At 43.5% G+C, this 21,330-nt stretch overlaps 1 protein-coding gene across 6 annotated transcripts in view; it reads right to left on the reverse strand.

The window, feature by feature from the left end:
• LOC119163014 (G-protein coupled receptor-associated protein LMBRD2B) overlaps positions 1–21,330 on the reverse strand; it is a 222,277-nt gene that overhangs the window by 37,027 nt on the left and 163,920 nt on the right. For all 6 annotated transcript variants that reach the window (XM_075882680.1, XM_075882683.1, XM_075882682.1 and 3 more), the window contains one exon: positions 3,897–3,968. In XM_075882680.1, the coding sequence (XP_075738795.1) occupies positions 3,897–3,968 (72 nt within the window). The remainder of the gene's footprint in view (positions 1–3,896; positions 3,969–21,330) is intronic.

The following is a 21,330-nucleotide window of genomic DNA, read 5'->3' on the forward strand; positions in this document are numbered from 1 at the left end:
CATCGTTGCTGTCTGGTATTGCGGGTCGACGCTGGGGCATTGTGACACCGTCCGGGACGGCAAACGCCGATGGCTCGGTAAGCTACTGTGTGCTGTAAGTGATAGGGCCATCTTACAGAGTGAATGTCTTCTTGCGGCTGCCTCTTCTGCGCCTAAGCTGGGTGCTGGGTGGATGGCGGTTGTTGCCGAGCAACTCATTAGATCTTAGGCTCTATGCAGCCGCCTGTTAGACGTGGCACAACTAGGTGGATCATGGCGTTGAGGTGTTGCACTCTGCTTCCCTTAATTTTTTTTTTCTCATCTTGTGATGAATGAGTTAGAAAAAGTGACCTCTGTTTTATTTTTGAGCTGGCAGGGCGTCTCAACCGCTGCCGATGTTTTAGCTAGCCCTACTGACCATCGTACCACGTGGGCCAGGAGCCCGAAGCTCCCTTCTCTTTGGCCTACTGCATTGTTCTTTCAAGTGTTTAAGAAATGTACACAGCGGGTGTGATGTAACCCATGGCTGGCTGCCTTCTGCACATCGTCAGCGTTGCTGGCCAGGAATGCGGTCGTCAGGTCGGGCGATGGAGATGCCTGGGACCTGTGCAACTGCCTGCAGTCTGGTTCCTTGTGAGTGGTGGTCGCAACGGGAAGACGTGTCGGCGTGAATGACGGTTCATCGCGCCAACGGCAACGTTGCTCTTGCGGGACCAGTATTGAGGTGAAGTCGTCGAGCTGGACAGTGCAGCAGTGTCGATCGACCGGTGGCGGTGTCGTCGTGTACAGAGATTATGTAGGGTCATGAGTTGTCATGTTTTGTTAGAGCTTGTGTAGCGGATTTCTTTTCGGAATATGGTTTGAATTAAGGTTGGGGGGATGTGGGGGTACTGACACTCCCCTGTAAAGTTGATTGCGCCACATGGCGAACGCGTCTCGCGCAGAAGCCATATTTCGGGGGTCACGGCTATTGAGCGATAGGTGGCATTGTGTACGCGAGCAGTGATCACCCCTATCATCATCATCATCTTTATGATTGTTAGAGTGGTAGCACCGGCAGTGACCCCTGGCGGCAGGCAAGCTTTGGTGGCGGCGCGCAACAAATAAGCTGGGCTCTTGCGCTGGTGGCGTTTGGGGCGAGGGGTTTGGTTGTCTTTAGCGGTGGGTCTGCCGTGGACGGCACCGTGGGCCGTCGGCGGTGGGCCCACGTGGTGAGTAAGCCGTTAGCGACACCGCCTTGTTTGTTATGTTGTTGAGCGTTGTTTAATATTGTGTAAGAATATCTTTGCGAGTTGATCACGATTGTTGTTATAATTCGGCTGACGAGATCGTCGTTCTAAATTAGTTAAATGAATTTGTTTGGTTTGTTCTGACCGCGTCTGCTGTGTCCGTTCACTCCAAGAGCCTGGCACTCGCCTATTCAAGAGCCCACAATGCACACGATTCATGAAAACAACACACACAGGTTGAGAGCATATCAAAAACGTTTACCACTCGGAATGTAACGTGCCGTTTAAACAAAAACGGTGCACTAAATGTAATCACAGGTACAGATATGTGCGAACAAGTGTCCCAGTTAATACTTCGTTGTGTTTGAAAAGCACGCTCTTTTTGCAACTGGTCCTCTTCAGTGAGCAAAGTGACCTTTGTGCTGCGCCCGGCAATCGCTCTAGTCAAAGCCGAAGGCACGCGATTCTTCCCACCAAAAGATAAGCGTGCACGCACAAGCTTCTAACCCCTCCCTCCCCCCTCTGCGGGGCAAAGTACTTGTGGGAGTGTAGGAGATAGGAGCGCATGGACGAGCTGGGTGCCATGCGTGGGGGGCTTTTTTTTTCTTTATTGAGTTTTTATATATATAGATTTGTATACAGATACGGTGAGTGACACCGGCGTCGGAGGCAAAACCCAGCTGAGAATGTCCATAAAATTGCTATCGCAATAAAATGCAGCGTCGGATGGCGGCGCACAAACGTTGGGGGTGCACAACGCACCATGGTCGCAGTGGGTGCGATTGCGCTTTGCATGGCCTTTGAGATGGTGAGAGTGCGGGTGTTTCTACGCCGTGCACACAGAAGTTTGAAGGCCATGCACTTTGTTTTTGTGCTGCTGTGCTTGCGTGGCGCTATTAGCAAAGAGTTTCCTTTTGCATTCGACAGATGCTGTTTTGCCGTAAAAGGCTCGACTTTCAAACATTGATTGACCCCTCACTTGGCCGCGATCAGTAGTTGCAATTCGACGCCCTCTTATGTTAACTGAAGCAAGAAAAAAGAAAATGAAAAATTACCATGCCAGCGCCGCACGAGCTCCATTGGCTCGCCGAGTAAAGAAGGTTGGTTGCCTGGGCGTGGAATAACCTTTGAACGGACCTGCGAGCGTAGCTCCGGCCGCTAGCCAGCCGCACGCACTTCGCCTGGAATGCGCGATCGTGTCCTCGTCAAGTTTGAATTGGAGTTTACTGTCGGAAAAAATGTCCCTATTGGGTTTGCTACTTTGTCCGCAAAGTTACGGCTTTCCAATGGGAACTGTCACCTCTATTGCCACTACATGGACTTGCACAAGCTCAGAGGACATCTGTCGCCATTGATTTCCTGGTCATGAACCTAAACATCGTATCACGCGCGCTCCTCTTATATCAATGCTTGAGTGCGATCTTTTCGACACCCAATCTTTATGTTGTCTTGCACAACTTCTCACGACAACATGCCGAACCGTAAGCTAGGCCTAATCACTGTTCGTTCTTTTTAGTGGTGGTCGCAAGCGATCGTATTGCGGTTTCGCACCGAACCAACATAACTTTTTTCGGTGGCTCTACTTCACGGAGAGGGGGCTTGAGTGGTGCTAGTAACAATCGAATGGTGGTTTGCAATTCAATTGCCATGTCTTGTAAATAAAACGATCGGTACCATTCAGTGCACAAATAATCTATGTGACCTGAAACGTAATCGGCAAATTTCGGTGATGGCGTTTTCTTTTTGAAGTTCCTTTTTGCATTTATATCGCTGGCAACATGGGTCTTCTTAAATTGTTACTTTTGGAAATTTGAATGCATCGCCTGCCTCGATTTTCGGACATGCTAGACTGCATGCTCAACTTGTTTTGTGCTAGTGTAGCCGATGAATCTTAGAAGGTTGTTTTAGCTGCAGCACAGATACTCGTAACTTCGGCCACGTATACATTACCAGTAGTTTGTGCTGTACCCAGAAATGAAATTTTTAGAAATTTTACCCCGCGTAATAGACACAACCCGAACTTCAAACCCCATTTTAAGGAAACAAAGAGCGCCTATTATGTGGGTAAATACAGTATATACATTATATATTCAAATTCGATTTAAAGTTATTCTACCAAATCACTATTCCCTTCGAATTTGCTTCAAACCTAAAGTTTACTATTCACACAAACCGAAAAATTTGTGATAAGAGAAGGGGGAGCACCCTTGAGCAATGATGCAATCACCTCGCACTGCATTTCACAGTCAGCTGCAACACTTGAACCACGGGCGCGACCAACATACTTTTAAACTGGCTGTACTGGAAGCTTGGCCTGGTCAAATGTCACCAACGTTGCCAGCCACAAGTCAATGTTATTGTGTGTTTAGCATGCAGAGAGCACCAAGGTCAAGCCTATTGTGAGCATGTGTCGACACGACAAAAGTACACTTTATGCGCCCAATTTCGGAGAAAAAAAAAATTCACTACTTTCGTCTACTATAACTAATAGTTCGTTATATTGTGGTCTGTTAAAAGCAAACCTCACTCTGCTAGCTTATTACACAGACCAAACTTCAGCTGAATAATATTCTATAGTATCCAAAAGTTCGTTGTACATGGGTGCGTTATAATGAGCATAGCCTGTAGTGGAGTAACATCCAAATGCGACAGTTTTCTGCTCGCACATTATGAATGCTGCCAACTCACCCAGCTCATCTGTTGGTGGCTGCCTGGGAGGCCTCCGCCGCTGGTCTGCAGCCCTTTGGCGTCGTCCACGCTCTGAAACAAAGGTTCATTTTTGAAGCCCTGCTGTGCAGCGCAACCACACTTACAAGAATACCAGGCAACACATTTACAGTGCGGCTGTTAAGCTGCCACCGAGCCAGTCTGCAGCAAACTGCAGTGTTCATTGGGATAACAAAACGTAAGATAGCAAAGAGAAACAAAGACCCTCTCCAGTGACATCTGGAGGGTCTGTCTCCCGCGGATTGCTCGTGCACACCACTCCCACTCAAGATTCGTTTGTTTGAGCTGCTGATCTAGCAACCGTGTTCAGGGGTGAAAGCGGGCTACAGTCTTTTGGAGCAGCTTTCAAAGCAGGAATAATAGGGTTTTGGAGCAGCTTTGGACCACTTTAGCAAAGTCCATTAAAACGGCAAAAGGCCTGAGCATTTCAGTCTTCTTTTCAGGGAAGACACACAAGGAAGGCAATCTCTTCAGAGCCATCGTCTCCGAGCGTGGTACTTGGCAGCACCCTGTTGCATTGTAGCTTCAGAGGTTGCTCAGTTGTCCTGCCCATTGATGACTTCTGTTGAATCAAGAGCCAAGTCACCGTCACTGATTACCTCCGGACTGAGTGCCCGAAATGAGTAAGCGCCTTCTCTATTGATGTCACGGACTTGTTTTATTCTTTACCTCATGACCTCATGTGCGATGAAGTTAGCCAGTGCATTGAGCGTTATGGCTGCACCAAATTTCAGAATGCGCGTGGAATTCTTGTTCATAGGTTTATGAAAGTACTGCGGTATTATCTACATTCGACCTTTGTACTTCACAAGGACACCTTCTACACTTAGCGGAAGTGTACATTGGCTCGTGTTTAGCTTGAGTTCTTAGTGACCTTTTACTCGTGCGTTATGACAGAATTCTCATGGCTAACCTTCATCAAACAAGCACAGTTAAAGTGTTCCACAACGTTGACGACTTTTTAGTGTTTACCGCATCGATAAATGTAACCCTCAGCGAACCACCGGTGAGATATCTGACATATTTCGGCGTGAAATGAAGCAACTAGAACGTCAAAGTTTAATTCTGATGACAAGCTACGATTTGTAGACCTAGAAATGCTTGAAAAATTGAATTGCTGCACAAACTTGAAGAAAAAAACAAGAGAGACAGGAAAGAGTGCAGTTTTATGAAAGTACTGCGGTATTATCTACATTCGACCTTTGTACTTCACAAGGACACCTTCTACACTTAGCGGAAGTGTACATTGGCTCGTGTTTAGCTTGAGTTCTTAGTGACCTTTTACTCGTGCGTTATGACAGAATTCTCATGGCTAACCTTCATCAAACAAGCACAGTTAAAGTGTTCCACAACGTTGACGACTTTTTAGTGTTTACCGCATCGATAAATGTAACCCTCAGCGAACCACCTTCTTCTGGTGGACCATGTCTGTTGGCGATACGAGCCACGCTAAAGAAAAAGCCTTCTTCTTTTTACGTCTGCTCATTCTAAGCTAGTTGAGCAAAGCATTGTTTTTCCTGCCTAACGGCAGCTCTAACTCACTTTTGTCACCACTAGATGGAATACAGTTTTTCGCAACAAGTTCACTGCTTTCAACAAGCAGGTTTTCCTAATATCCTACTAACTTCCATCGCCGAGACTCTCGTTATGTCACTAAGACTGCCTGATAAGGGACAAAGCAACAGCCAAATCAACAAGCCTCATTCTAGCATGGATGTTATTTCCTACGTACACGAGGTTTCCCCTAGGCTAAAGAAAATCGCTGGTAAAATAGGTGTAAGAGTTGTGCTTTTCGCACTTGGCAAGCTTGCTGGGCTACGTCGCAGGGTCAACAGCGAAGGACCTAAGAAAGAAGCAAGCACTAAGAAACACGCTACATGCTATGTTGAATCTGTTTTAGCAATTGTCTACAAGATTTCGTTTACTTGTATGCTCTGTTACATTGGCCAAACAGGCCGATGCATTAATTAATGATCGATTGAGGGAGCACGCTTACTCTTTAAAAGGCTCCGTTTCCAGCCACTTGAGAACCATTGTAAGAGGCGTGGTTGTCAGTCAATTCTTGACAAGAATGTGATCAGAGGGCGATATAACAATCAGCGCGAGTGCGACATTTGTGAAGCCTTCCACATTAAACAACTTGGTGCGTTCTGTGTTAGCGTACCTTAGAATTGTTTTCACGGCTGTGAAACTAGTCATCTGGGGTCCACTGATATGACTGGCTTTTGATAAGGTAGGCCGTTTGGCACATGCATGTGTGATCCGCTGATGTCGCGTGGTTATGCACAAATTATGTTTTCCTATATGTTGCAGTTGGTTCGCAATAAACTTCGCTTGTTAGTTCAGCGCTCTGTTCTCGTCTCTTCTATACCCTCTTGTCGTGTGTGCTGTTAAGCACTTCCCTCGTATACCAGTAAAAAGGAAGTATTAGAGCTGCTCTGAAGCAGCAAAAGGTGTGTTTGGGAGCATCAAAATTTAGTTTTAGAGTAGATTTCTCGGGTCACACATCACTGTTAATTAGAACTTTTGCATATTGGTAAAAATTTGCATTTTTCATTTTGGTAAAAGTTTAGTGGTTGCAATGCAAATCAAGCGACCAGACTTGATTCGAAATTCATATATCTTAAACCTTAGAACATCAAAAGTGAAAGCGCAACAGAGAGAGAGAGAGAAGTTAACATTTATTTTCGAAACAGTGCCCCGAGCAATGCCCGATGTCACCCTGAGGTGGGAAGGCTCCTTAGTCCAGGCACCCTCTGGCTTCTACTGCCCTCTTATACCTGGCGACGAGTTGTTAGTCTTCCAGGTCCTCAAGGGCAAGCTTACCCTCCCACGTTTCGGTTAGGTCTTCATTCATCCGGCCTGCTTCATTATCAGTCGTGTGCTGTTGTAGATTACGTCTGGCAATACACTGACATGCAAGAAGGAAGTGTGCCAGGGTGTCCGGTACGCTGCAGAGCGGGCACATAGAGCTATACCTCGTTGGGTAGAGACGGTGTATTAGGGCGCCAAGTGTGTATGTGCTGCTTTGCAGGCGTCTCAGTATCACGCTTTCCTCTTTTGTCGATTTTGGGTGTGGTGGAGGGTATACTCGTCGCTCTAGCTTGTAATGCTGGAGTAATGACGAATAGGTGTGTTGAACAACTTCCGTTTCTTCAACGACGGGTTGAATGTCCTGTGAGTAAGGGGCAGCCCAACTGACGTACTCGTGGGCACCAACGTTGGCCGCTACCGGCGTGGGCCGCTTCATTTCCCTGCAGACCCCCGTGTCCTGGCACCTATAATATACAAGTGTATGGGAGAAAAGTGCTTCGCCGTTTCAAAATATTGATGTCAATGGCTGAGACATGGCCCTTAGTGAAATTCCTGTAACAACTCAAAGAAAAAACATAGGTGGCATTTTGGACAGCTACTACTGTATTTACTCGCTTAATCCTCGCACTCGCATAATTCTCGCGGCCCCACATCGTCCAACAAAAATACGAAATAATAGTACGCATCAAGCGTACTATTAGTGCACGAAGATTCAATCCAATTCAAGCCAAGTCAAAGCGGCAAGTGCGCCTCGCGGCGTGTTTTGCATGTTGTGTCGGTAATCTTGTCCCGTTACGGGGCGATACTGAAGATACACGGCTGCTTTCAAGTTGAAAGTGATTGATCAAGCACTAAACAATGGCAACAGGGCCGCCAGTAGGCCCTTCGGAGTCCATGAGTTTTCTGTTCGCTACTGGTGACTGCAGATGAAAGCCACCGAGACTCGTTGGGCCTGCCGTGAGCCTAAGACTGAGATTGATGGTAAACTTTCTTTCTTCAGAAGGAAACTGCAGACAATTTTTTTAAATAGCCATAAGCCCAATACTGACATCCTATGCTTACCTTTTGAGGGCTCCTGTTAAGGGACGAACGCTACCGCTAGGCCCGCAACGCCCACAAGCTTTGCGTATGGTATTCTAATTCTCGACTGTTTGCTTGCACTTTTTGTGTCCCAAATAAATCTTGCCTTGTGTTGAACCACTGCTTTTATTGTCGAAGTGAATTTTAAGTAGTACTTCTTAAAGCTTGCTGTTAGTTGATGGTGTGAGAATCCCGATTTGCGGCCAGTACGTCTTCTTTATCGCTCTGTACGTTATCATGGAAAGCTTTCTGCGCGTAATTTTAGCACCCACTGACTTTGCATTGGTTTTCCGCCGGAAAAAAAAAGGAAGGTTTATACGAGTAAATACGATAGACCTCAAACGAACAAAAAAATTTATTGTTAAAATATTGCAATGTGTAAAATGTGATTACTAGAGACTGGAAGTTTAGGCCCGAAAAATCAATTTTAGGGGCCTATAATAGGCCCTAAATACTGCCATTTAGGCATAAATAGGCACCTTAAGGGGATACACAGGTCTTAGAAGGCTAAAAATCACAAAAAAAAACGACTTTTTGAAGCTGACATTTCCGGAATCTGTACCTATTTTTCCACATATCTGAGAAGTTTCTAGCTTCTCACGTCATTATTTGTGGCAAAAAATCAATTTATAACATCCTTGTACGATTAATGTGAGTGCAAATTGACACTAAAATCGCGCTTTTTCCGCGCCGAACTGTTGTCGTTACACACGAGCTATCGAGTTCATCTTGGTCTCGTTTGGAAGGGTCGTTCTTTATCTCCAATTTCCCACCATTGCTGGCTCGCCTTGCTCCTTAATTTTTCAACAAAAACGCGTCATCGAAAAGCACTAGCGCGCGATTCTATTGGCTGCTTGGGGCATGTGACAAAAGCTAGGCATCCGATTGGCCAAGTGGCGTTTCCGGCGTCTGCTTCACCATCGTGACGCGCACGGACATGCACCATTTTGTCATAGTGCTACTGACTGCCTGCGGCAGCATAAAAATTCCGTGCTACAGTAATTTGTGAAGAGGGTGTGGCAATCGTTCGTTTGCTGTGAATTTCAAAATGAGCCCCGCTATGGCTCAGGACAACGAGGATAACGAACTCGCCGCGGTCAACGGCGGTCGTGGAGTCACCGGTGTAGGCCCAACTCACGTACGAGCCCGTTGGTTGCCGACAACGTTACTGTTTTGCAGCCTCATCAATTAGAGGATGGCAAGTAAAAGGCAGAAGTGAAGCTAAAGACACATCAATCTTTGTTGTGACGGAATGCAAGCGCAGCCTTATCGCTAAACACGCCGATGCCACGGTTCCCCCCGCCTGACAAAAGGACCTTGAACAGCGCGACGAGTCGTCAGCGTGGAGTGCGCCGCGCACCGACGAACCACAGAAAGTCAATCCGTTTGCGGTGAACGTGCCCACCGCCCACGCAATGGAGGCTACTGGCAACATGTAGACTGCTTTTAACCAAGTGTTCACAACGTTGTCGTAGTCTCCTCTCGAAAATGTAGCAGTCTTACGTGAAAAGGAAACTAACACCTTGGCACTCGCATAGCCTCGAAATTGATTTATTCTTATTTTATTTATTTCAAGGTACCTTACAGGCCCCAGGGGTGGGGGCATTGAGTAAGGGGGGACGATACACTAGATTCAAGTACATATACTTATGGAATTGGCAAAAATACTTGAGGAAAGATACAATTGCAATACAATAAACAGAAAGAATTATAGATAACTATATACATGTAAAGATGACGCATGCATGCAAACAGTAAGCGAAAGTGTGCATTTATTGAGCAAAGAAAGGGAGCGGTTACATGTCACAGCTGCAACAATCTTAAAACGAGTTCATGTTTTACAAAATAAAAACTAATACCATGCGTGATGAAGATTTGAAAAAAAAAAAGATACATTTCATAGCGGCAATACAGCAGGGTGAACTTACTATGCCAGGAAAAAAAAAAAGGCGATATGTGGGATAATTGCCCGTCAAAAATAGCTCATCTGACGTAGCATACGAGAGATTTGCTTTGATGATGGTGTAGTGTGGAAACGTTCGCAAAATTCATCCTTGCGCTGCAGAAAAGCATCTACTCGGTGAAGTTTGCGAAGTGGATGGATAACATATGACGGAATGTTTCATGATTTGTCTCGGCAGCAATGTAATCAGGCAAACTATTCCAGAGAATAATGGCACATGGAAGTGCCGACTTGTTGAATGCGTTTGTAGAGCCGTATATACGGGAATAGCTGAGATACTTGTGTAATCTATTTGAGGTAAGATATGGTTTGTGCAGACCAGGAACGGTGATTGGGGAAGAGTGGGTGATTTCATGAAAGAATGAAATCAAGGCAATGTCACGGCGGATGTTCAAGAGTACGTAGAAGTGAAAGTTGTCATTTTATATACGATATCCTTGAAGCGAATGCTTGAAGATGCAGCTTTAAAACTACGTCTTAAAAAACCAAGTGACTTGGAGGCGTTGGCAGAGATTGCTTTAATATGGTCGAACCACGATGAGGTGTAAGTATAATGCCCAAGTACCGATATTCGTTCTTTATTTCCAACAAGTTTTTTACAACCAGTTGGGGGGTCCCTCAGGTGAAAAGCAGCTGAAAAACCACTTGAGAGTGCCTGAGGCTCCACGTACATGGCGGCAATTTGGAAATTAAAGCTCTTAAAAAAAATTGCTGTAATGTAAGTAGGCAATTAGAACAAAAAATTAGACGAGTATTCTTCAAATACAACATTAGAACAAATAGACACCGACCGAACTAATAACTATGTATCTGCACTCATGTATACACTGAACAGTATCAAAATAAACATGACAGAGACTGAAAAAAAATGCGATACATGGAGTAATGATAACATAGCATGATAAAAAGAAAGATACTAGGCCAGGGTGAAGAAATATTCTCGCATTTCTCTTCTTGTGAACATTAAAAAGTTGGGCTCATCATTTATATACAGTCAACTGGCGATTTTTCGGACCTTCTAGGGAGCAAAAACCGTCCAAAAATTCGGGCAGTTCGAAAAAATGAATGCAAAAAAAAAAAACGCATTATTTTACTGATAATCTTCAATGCAAGCAAAAAAAAAACACACCATTTTGCTAATATTTCTGAATGCAAGCAAAAAACGCACCATTTCATTAATATTTCTCTGATCAAGAAGGTCAAGGTCGAAGTACCAGACTTCCGGAATTCTGCGAAAGCATCAGTGGGGTGGCTCTGAAAAGAGCCGTTAAAAAATAATGCATGCAGCCAACAGCGGGTGCCGTCAGGGCATTCATCTTTTGGGCACCAGACAGTTTTTCGGCCGCTTCCAAGATCTTGTTTTTGTTCCTCAGGAAATCGGAAACTGTTTGCTTGGAAATGCCAAACTCCTTGCTCATCAGCCTGCGGTCGGCTACTCTTCACTTAACTTAATAATGGCGGCTTTCTTCTTCATCGTTAACAGACGATACTGTTTTCCGCGCTTCGATGCCATTGGCGAGGATGACGAAGGCGGAGTGGAGGCCGTCGCAGGCAAGCGAAATCCTCACGATGTGAACAAAGGAGTTTGCTGACGAGCGTTGAAGCACCTAGGCTTAGCGTTGCAGAGCACACTTCACACGATCGCACAACCACGCACTAGGCTAGCCAACCACCATGTGGGCTGCGCAAACAAAACGGTGCGACGGCAGGTGACGGTGCCTCGGGTACTCCGGAGGTGGCGCTGGTAAACAATCAAGATAGCCAGCGTGGCCAGACCAGATGTGTGACGGTTAGTTCTAGTTCGAATAGTGAAACGCTTCGCGAAAGCGCTGCGCGGGAAGTCAGAGTGGCACGCACGAGCACAGGCACTAAAGCGAAAGGAACTTTATTGGCGCCTAAAAATTTCAGGGTGGATAGTTTCGACTATCGTGCACGATAAACACGGCCAGTGTTAGGAATCTCAGAGGCCGTGTGTGTTTCTCCGCTAACGATCAACAAGTCCAAGCAACAGATGCCGCCACAGTAGACCGGTGCGCTCATTTATGCGACCGTAATCGCGTGTGACGCAGTTGTGGTGGTTTCCACTGGAGGTCAGTGGTGGTTTCCGACCTTCCGTCGCGTCAGAAAGTCCGGAAAATCGGACTCCGCGGGGTTCGAGCGTCTGAAATTTCAGACTACCTTATACATTGATTCTATGGGGCTTGTGGCAGTGCCGCGAAGATGTCCGAATTATCGGGCATGTCCGAAAATTCGGGTGTCCGAAAAATCGGCAGTTGACTGTACTTATTAAGTAGGGATGGTAATGCATATCTATGGGACTGTAGAAAATAATTCGTGCGAAAACAAGGATCGAGCCACCTGTCTATGCTTTGGGTTCATGAATCCGTGTGTTGAAGAGTTATGTTTGATAAGTCTTCAAGAAATGTTCAGAAGTCTTCCTTCGCAAAGAAGTAGTTATTAATGAGTCAAAAAGTGCACATGTGTAGCATGCTGATTATTTTGTAGAGGTGTAACAAAGTACCAGCAGAAGTACAGCATGGAACATTTTCAATGTAGCACAGTGCCCTTTTTTGCAATAAGTGAATAGTTTTTACGTTGTCTAAGGTAGTGGTGCCCCAGACACTAAGGAAGTAGTTTATGTGCGAGGAAAACAAAGATGGTAGATTTGCACTTTAGCTTTTTCCGGAAGAAAGTGCCGACCTCGTGACAATACTCCAGCAGCACGCGATAATGATTTAGTCAATGATTCCACATGACATGACCATGTCATACGAGCGGAAAAAGTTGCCCCTAGAACTTTATGTTTCTCCACTACTTCTACGGGTTTTCCCTCAAGCGTTAACGATTGGTGAAGATTAGTTTCCGTGCCCCTGGATCTGGAATAGACAGCTTTCGATTTTTTCGCATTTATTCGCAGGCCATTAGTAGTAGACCACCGTAGTACATGTGATAATACGCTTTGGGCTTTGACAATATACTGAGCTGAATTTTTTCCCGAAACAAAAAGACTGGTGTCATCCGCGTCGCAATCGAGATATTGAACTGATTAATGCTGTATGAAAATTCGAATCTGCTAGATTTACGTATGAATGACATCACTTTGCATTTTGAAACATTTAGAGTCATGAGCCATGTACTACACCAACTATTAATTATCGTAAAAACACGCGTATAGTTCAAGGTGTAACTCGGGGATAGCAAACGCGAGAAAAAACATTTTCACGCGAATATTGTTCGAGGAAAACAGAAAAAATGCATTTATTTACACACTTGCATGCGCACGCACGCACGCGCACGATTAGTCGTCGTCTTCGTCTGACACACTGTCTTCCAAATCTCCAAGGCAAGCAAGACACCCAATGCTTGCTTGCCTTGAAGTCCGCAGGCGGAATGCCTTTGTCTCGAGCGATCTCCCTTGCCTTTGCCTGCAGCAGCTCGATGTGCACAGCTATTGTGCAGCTTGTTGCTCCCGAACCGTCAGTTCTCGTTCCACGTCTGGAAATGCTCCATTTTTCGGTCCCCGGAAACTTTTCCTCTTGCCGCAGCATGCAAAAAGGGCTTCCTTCTGCTTCCGCCAACCGCGAATGCTCCGCTCATTCACGCCGAACTGCCGCTCCGCGGCACAGTTGCCGATGGTTTCGGCAGCAGAAATAACTTTCCTCTTAAAGGTAGCCGAGTACTGCCTGCGCGGTCCCGACATGGCTTAAAATCACGTAAAATCGTGGCCGTCGTGATGTGCGCCAAGTGATTGCAATGGCCACTGTTGCTCGCCTGATGCATGCCTGTGCATCAGGCGAGCAACACTAACACATCAGGCGAGCAACACTAGGACTAACGCCGCTCACGCTACCACACCACCTAACGTAGAAGTGCGCAGACACCTGATAATGATGATAGCACCAACCAATGCCGAAACCAAAACTGAATTCGGGCCGAAACTTTTTTGGGATCCGCATATAGTACGGGGCTGAAATTTCGCACCTTAAATTTTAGAAAAAAACCCCGGGCTATACGCGGGTTTTTACGGTACATCGAGGTCATTTTGAAGCGACAAGTGATCATTAAAGTTTTTGATTGGACGGTAAATAATGCTGTCGTCGCAAATACCCTGATGCAAGCAGAAACATGTTGCGGAAGATCATTTATGAATATGAGAAAAAGTAATGGTGAGAGTACGCTGCCTTGTGGTACACCTGAAGAAACATCAGTTAGAGAAAAAGAAAAATTGTTGACTGTTGTGTACTTCTGCCGATTAGATGGAAAATTGTGAAGTCATGATAGTGTATGGGAGTCTAACTTCAAGGCGGATAGTTTTAATAACAGGCAACAGTGTGCAACCCGGTCAAAAGCCTTCGAATAGTCCAGGAACACGCAGTCAGTTTGATAATTATTGTCCATATTTGCATGAAGATCTGTGGTTGGCTCGAACAGCTGAGTCTCACACGAAAAACCCTTTCGTAAACCGTGTTGATTTTTGAAAAAGAAACTATTGGATTCCAGATGTCTGTAAATATGCAAAGCAATGATGTGTTCTAGCATTTTACAACAAATGCATGTAAGCGAAATAGGACGGTAATTATCCCATGAGGTATTAATTCCACTTTTGAATATTGGTATTACTTTTGCCAACTTCCAGTCAGACGGTATTATGCTAGTTGCTAGAGACTGCCCGAATATATAGGGTAAAATTTTGCTTGAGACCATTACTGTATTTTTTAGCACCTTAGAATAGATTTCATCTACACTACATGACGAAGATAACTTGAGATTGTTTATGGCTATAACTATGCCGTCTAGCTCAATGTCTATTGGTTCCATGAATTGGTAGTCAAACTCGGCTACATAGGGTATGTTTGTACTGTTCTCTTTCGTGAAGACAGAAATGAAAAAGGAATTAAGTGCTGTTGGGCCTTGGCTAGCTAGAAGAGAGACGTTGTTGCTTTATTCATTGCTGAGTACATGAGTACAAAAAAAAATGAGCTCACATAATATATACAGCGTCAGGAGGTCCCAAAGTAAGAAACTGTCAGGGGGACCTCCTATCGTTAATGGGGTACATAAAAGGTAAGTAACAGCAGCAAAAGCTACAAGTGCGAACAAAAATAAAAAGTGCATTCAACACAGAACAATAAATAGTCAAATCGAAAAAGTTGATTTACCAGAACAACATTATACAAAACTACAAGAATACGTAAAAGCAGGAATTGAAAACGTAGAGGTAATAATGAAAATGTTTTATTACAAATGAACAAGGGGCTCAATTAACAGTATGCTTTTCATGTTATGTTTAAAAGACTGCAATGAATGAGACGACTTAACATGAAGAGGGATATTATTCCAAAGATGAACAAAAAGAAGCGTGCTGTGTATCTGCCATAGTTTGATCTGATTTTAGGTAAAAGGAAGTTATTACGCTCTGAAAACCTGGTATTATTGTTGTTGACGAAGACATGGAAAGGAATATTATCAAGTGATATTTCGCGATGAATGAGACGGTATGTGATGAGCGACAATGTATGATAAAACAATTGTTGAATGGGTAGGATTTGAAGATGTTGATAGATAGGTAGAGAATGGCAACGGAATGGGCTAAAAGTCATTAACTTGATCGCCTGGTTTTGAAGACGTTGAAGCGGTTTGAGATGAATGGCGTATGTGTTACCCCATGATGATAAGCAGTATGATAAATGGCTATTAATATAAGCATGATAAAGTGAGATGAGAACATGAGGTTGAAAAAATGCACGTGTTGTAATGATAATGCGGATACCAAATGAAACCCTTTTTATAAGTGAATTGGCATGACTATTGTATTTAAGATGTTTATCGAGAGTAACACCAAGGAATTTAACATTGTCAGATGCCAGTAAAGTATAATTATCCAGCAAGACAGTTATGGAGGAAGAAACCACAGTTTGTGGGCTATGAAAGAGTACGAAAGTTGTTTTAGTAGGATTAATCTGAAGTTTGTTATTTCTACACCATGAATGCACGTTGTTAAGATCTGCATTAAGTGTGTCTTGAAGTGCGGTGAGCGATTTATGTGGTGAGTAAATGGTCGTGTCGTCAGCATATAGCAAACACTTAGAAAACGTAAGCGTATTAAGTAAGTCATTTATGAATAGTAGAAATAACAACGGACCTAATATAGAACCTTGGGGAACACCGCAGTTAATTAGTTTAGTCGATGAAAATTGACCATTAAGATATACGACTTGTGGCCTGTTAGACAAGTAGCTACGAATAAGATTTAGAGTTGGGCCAGTAATACCAAAAGACTCGAGCTTATCCAGAAGAATAGAATGTTCTAGTGTGTCAAATGCCTTTGTTAGATCAATGAATATGGCACCTACAACGAACCCTTCGTCAATAAATTGTTTAATGTTATCCGTGAATTTGAGCAATGCTTGTTCCGTTGAATAACCATTCCTAAAGCCAAACTGGTGTGGGAAAAGAAGATTAAATTTGTTTAGATAGTGCATCAGACGACTGTAGATAAGCTTTTCAATGACTTTGCCAAAAAATGGCAAAATGCAAATGGGGCGATAGTTGTTAATGTTATCACGAGAGCCTTTTTTGTACACAGGAATTATTTTACCACGTTTCAACAACTCAGGAAATATACCGGTTCTGAAAATTTTGTTAGCAATATCTGCAAAAACTAATGATATGTCTGCAGCAACCAGTTTTATTCTAGAGGGCCGGATGGAGTCCAGGCCTGGTCCCGTAACTTTGAGGGAAGAAATTACGTTAAAAATTTCTGAAGAAGAAACCGGGCGAAGGAAGAAGGACTGAGGGCTACGTGGAAGATGGGCTGGAACGCTAAGTGAGAGCGTAATCGTGTAATGAGATGTGCTGGTTTTCGCTGGTGGGATTGATGACTTTCCAAAATTTAGCTGGTTTGTTTTTCAGTAGTATGGGTAGATCAATACAATAATACTTCACCTTAGCCTTACTTAAAGCAGCGCAGTATGCTTTTATCATCATCATCAGGCTGACTACGTCCACAACAGGACAAAGGCCTCTCCAATGTTCCGTCCTAGCCGGTCCTGTGCTTGCTGCCGCCAATTTATACCCGTAAACTTCTTAATCTCATCTGCCCAACTAACCTTCTGTCTCCCCCAAACCCGCTTGCCTTTTCTGGAAATCCAGTCAGTTACCCTTAATGACCAGCGGTAATCCTGTCTACGCGCTATATGCCCGGCCCATGTCCATTTCCTCTTCTTGATTTCAACTATGATATCATCAACTCCCGTTTGTTCCCTAATCCACTCTGCTTTCTTCTTGTCTCTTAAGGTTACACCTACCATTTTTCTTTGCATTGCTCACTGCGTCGTCCTCAATTTAAGCTGTACCCTCTTTGTATGTCTTCAGGTTTCTGCTCTGTAGCTAAGTACCGGCAAGATGCAGCTGTTACATACCTTCCTTTTGAGGGCAGTGACAATCTACCTGTCATAATTTGAGAGTACTTGCCAAATGTGTTCCACCCCAATCTTATTCTTTTGGTTACTTCAATCTCGTGGTTCGGCTCCGCGGTTATTACCTGCCCTAAGTAGACATTGTCTTTTTACAACTTGAAAAGCACTATTACCTATCTCGAAGCGCTGCTCTCTTTCGAGGTTGCTGTACATTACTTTCGTTTTCTGCAGATTAATTTTTAGACCCACCTTACTGCTCTCCTTGTCTAACTCCGTAGTCATTAGTTGCAATTCGTCCCCTGAGTTACTCAGCAATGCAATGTCATCGGCGAAGCGCAGGTTACTAAGGTACTCTTCATTAGCTCTTATCCCTAACTGTTCCCATTCTAGGCTTCTGAAACCTCCTGTAACCACGCGGTGAATAGCATCAGGGAGATTGTGTCCCCCTGTTTACACCCTTCTTGATTGGTATTCTGTTGCTTTCTTTATGAAGCACTATGATAGCAGTTGATCCCCTGTAGATTTCTTCCAGAATGTTTATATATACTTCATCGACGCCCTGATCCATAGTAGAAATATCAGCCGTCTGCATGACGGCTGATATTTCTACTAAATCAAACGCCTTTTCGTACCCTACGAAGGTTATGTATAGCGGTTGGTTATATTCTGAGCATTTCTTTACTACCTGATTGATAGTATGAATGTGGCCGATTGTTGAGTAGCCTGTTCAAAATCCTGCTTGTTCCTTTGGTTGATTGAATTCGAATGTTTTCTTTACTCTGTTAGCAATCACCTTTGTAAATAGCTTGTATGCTACAGAGAGCAAACTGATCGGCCTGTAATTCTTCAAGTCCTTGTCATCTCCTTTCTTATGTATTAAGATGATGTTAGCAATCTTCCATGACTGTGGTACTCTTCCCGTCAGGTGACACCTCATAAACGGGGTGGCTAGTTTTTCTAACACAATCTGTCCTCCATCTTTCAGCAGATCTGATGTTACCTGATGCTCACCAGCAGCTTTGCCTCTTTGCATGCTCTCCAAAGCTTTTCTGACTTCTATCTTTTGTGGTGGGGTGTCATCTGGGTTACTGCTAGTTCTTATACTATTAAGGTCGTGGTTGTACCGGCTACTGTACAGATCTCTGTATAACTCCTCCGCTATTTTAACTATCCTATTTATATATTGGTAGTTATTTTGCCTTCTTTGTCCCTTAGTGCATACATCCGATCGTACCTTGCCAACCACTTCCACATCCTGCACGATGCCTGGGTGTGCACTCATTATAAAGTCTATTTCGTTCTTATTTTCGCCATTAGGGCTCCTCCATGTCCACTTGCGGTTGCCTCGTTTTCGGTGAAAGTTATTCAAGATCCGTAAATGATTGCGTTCTGCAAATTCTACTAGTAGCTCTCCTCTGGCATTTCTAGTACCGATGCCATAATCTCCTACTGCCTGGTCTCCAGCCTGTTTCTTCCCTACCTTTGCAACAAAGTCTTCCATCAGTATAGTGTACTGTGTTTTTACCTTACTCATTGCTGATTCCACGTCTTGATAGAAGCTTTCAACTGAAGCGTCATCACGGCATGATGTAGGCCCGTAAGCCTGTACAACCAAGGTTTTATATTTGGCCAACAAGAAAAACTGCCCAAGCACTTTGCATTATTACCTATATAGCCGCTTTTGCTTATTCTGCATGTTCTGAAGATTTTTAGTGAATCACGGATTTGATTTATCAATGCTAATTTTAACCAGTGGTACATATTTGTCTACTAACATACACAAATTAGCTTGAAAAGCAGCCAGTTCTCTTCAACAGATCAATTGTAGAAGCAAGGTAGGAAAGTATTTTCAAAAAACAATGCTAGTTGATAATTCATCTCCTGATAATTGCCTTTATTAAAGTCTCGAATTTGTTTTACATGTACACTGGCTACAAGTCGGGGTATGTTTATCTCTACTTGGAGTAGCGTGTGGTCACTGAATCCGTCCAAGTAATTCGTTTTATATATTGTGTCCAGAGCAGTAGTTAGAATAAGATCTAGAATGTTTGCACTTTGTGTAGGCTTCAGAACAGTTTGGAAGAGGTTGAAATGTAGAGTTAAGAAAATCATTTGACGTTTGACATAGAGATGACAGCGTGGCCTAGTCAATGAGGGGAAAGTCAAAGTCGCCTAATATGTAAATTATGTCTGCTTTGAAAATTTCACACGCCTTGTTGGTACTGTCTCGTAGCATAATAGTGAAAGAAGAAGCGAAGTCCGGCACTCGATGGCAGCAGCCTGAGCGAGGGAGCAAGTTTGGTTCGCGACATTACGGGTAACTGATTCTGAACAATCCGGAAAACATCGCTGTGTTATTCGCCGTATCGTGGATGACGCGCGGCGCACATTCGTCCCACATCGCCGTCAGTACAGTCGCCGAACCGATAAGCAGTCTTGCGGCAGACGAGCACACAGCAACAACTTGCTACAGGACTAGAAGAAACGACACGCCCGTGCAAACAATCAGTCCCATTACATTCCTGGTACATATTAACTGACTAAAAGTATGTGTGCCCTAATATTTTTCACTCGGAATGGCGAAATAAAGTTTTAAGAGCATTATTCTCGAAGCACAGATTTTGACCACTTTCTTTTGCTTGTTCAGTAAAAGTGGACCTAGGACAACTAGAGCTCTAATTGTTTTTGCACAATGTAGCTAAATGTGCACAAAAAATAATGCTGAGAGCCTATTTTTAATGAGGAACTTCATTTTTTATTTTATTATAAAAGTATTTGTTTTTGGTTACATTCAATGAACCTAATTGTGCTGTATTTCGAGAAGTACTCCTTCAGTTATCAATCAGCTTGCAGCGTTGCACTTCTTAGGCTTTCTAGTATCCATATATATGTTAATGAATATGTAATGCTAAGTACATACATTTTTATAGTTAAAAATGTTAGAATTCTTAGTTTTCTTAATTTTCTCAAAATGGCAATCTTGTACACCCTGCATGAAAATTCCTGCAATATATCCGAAACTGTTATATATAGCAGAATAATTTTTTTTTTGCAGCATGAAGCTATATGTTTGGAGCACACAACATATGAAGCAGATTTTGATTTCTCTTGATGCAAGTTTTTTAAATTAGTCTTTTGTGATATGACACAATGGCCACATTCAGAGCTATGAAGTTTAGTGTACTGTAAAGTAAAAAGTATTGACCCAATCAAAAAAGTGCTTCCTATGTTGTGTAGCTTGTGCTTTCTAGTGTTGATCCCTACGCTATTAGTAAATTTCGGACTGGTGGTTATTTTTTTATTGTGGCAAGAACAATAGATATTGTTATTCTAATTAAATAATAAACTAATGAAGCAATAGAAAAAAAACTACATACTTAAAATCTGGACAACAAAATGAGTAAGCGTGCCAGCTTTTGTCCCATTTGGTACAAAGATAAATGAGAGAGCCCTAAGACCCATGTCCCCCTTTATATAAGCACAATGCATAATTATTTCAGCAGAGTATTTCAGGACAAAACTTCGGGTTCTATCTAACAAACGCAGCAGGCAAATCCCGGGCTTTGGGAAAGACGTTTATTTTGCATGAAAATAATCAGGAAAAAAATAACCATTTGAACAAATTTAGGTGAAAGCTAGGGTGATTGGACAACGTGAGAAAGGCTATAAAAGCAGTGGCAAATCAGTATTTGTTAGTATGCAGAAAAAGAATGCTCGACATCCACTGAAGTTAATGAAGCGTACTTGTAGTCAGGCACTTTCGATGCTCTAATTCCATCTGGAATCTTCAAATCTGCTCTACTCAAAACTTTGGACACTTGTTTTAGCACATAAAATTCTGGATTCTTGACCAAGACAGATTTAAGCAAAGTGTAGACCTTGTTAGTGACAGGTCCATTGGGGACAATGGCAAACCTTTCCTGCACGTCCGAAATTAGCTCGAAACTTTGATTAAGAGGGACGCCCGTAATTTCGAATTTCTGTATGTTTTCTGCGAGGAAAGTGGGCAAACAAATATGCCAATTCAGATTCAAGCACATCGTGGTGTAGGGCAGTCTGGGCTCTTCTGACGGCATTGCTTTTGTCTACTGCAAAGCTGTTAATAACAGCTTTAACACTA

The sequence above is a fragment of the Rhipicephalus microplus genome, unplaced genomic scaffold (assembly GCF_043290135.1).
Source record: "Rhipicephalus microplus isolate Deutch F79 unplaced genomic scaffold, USDA_Rmic scaffold_13, whole genome shotgun sequence".
Classification (NCBI taxonomy): Eukaryota; Metazoa; Arthropoda; class Arachnida; order Ixodida; family Ixodidae; genus Rhipicephalus; species Rhipicephalus microplus.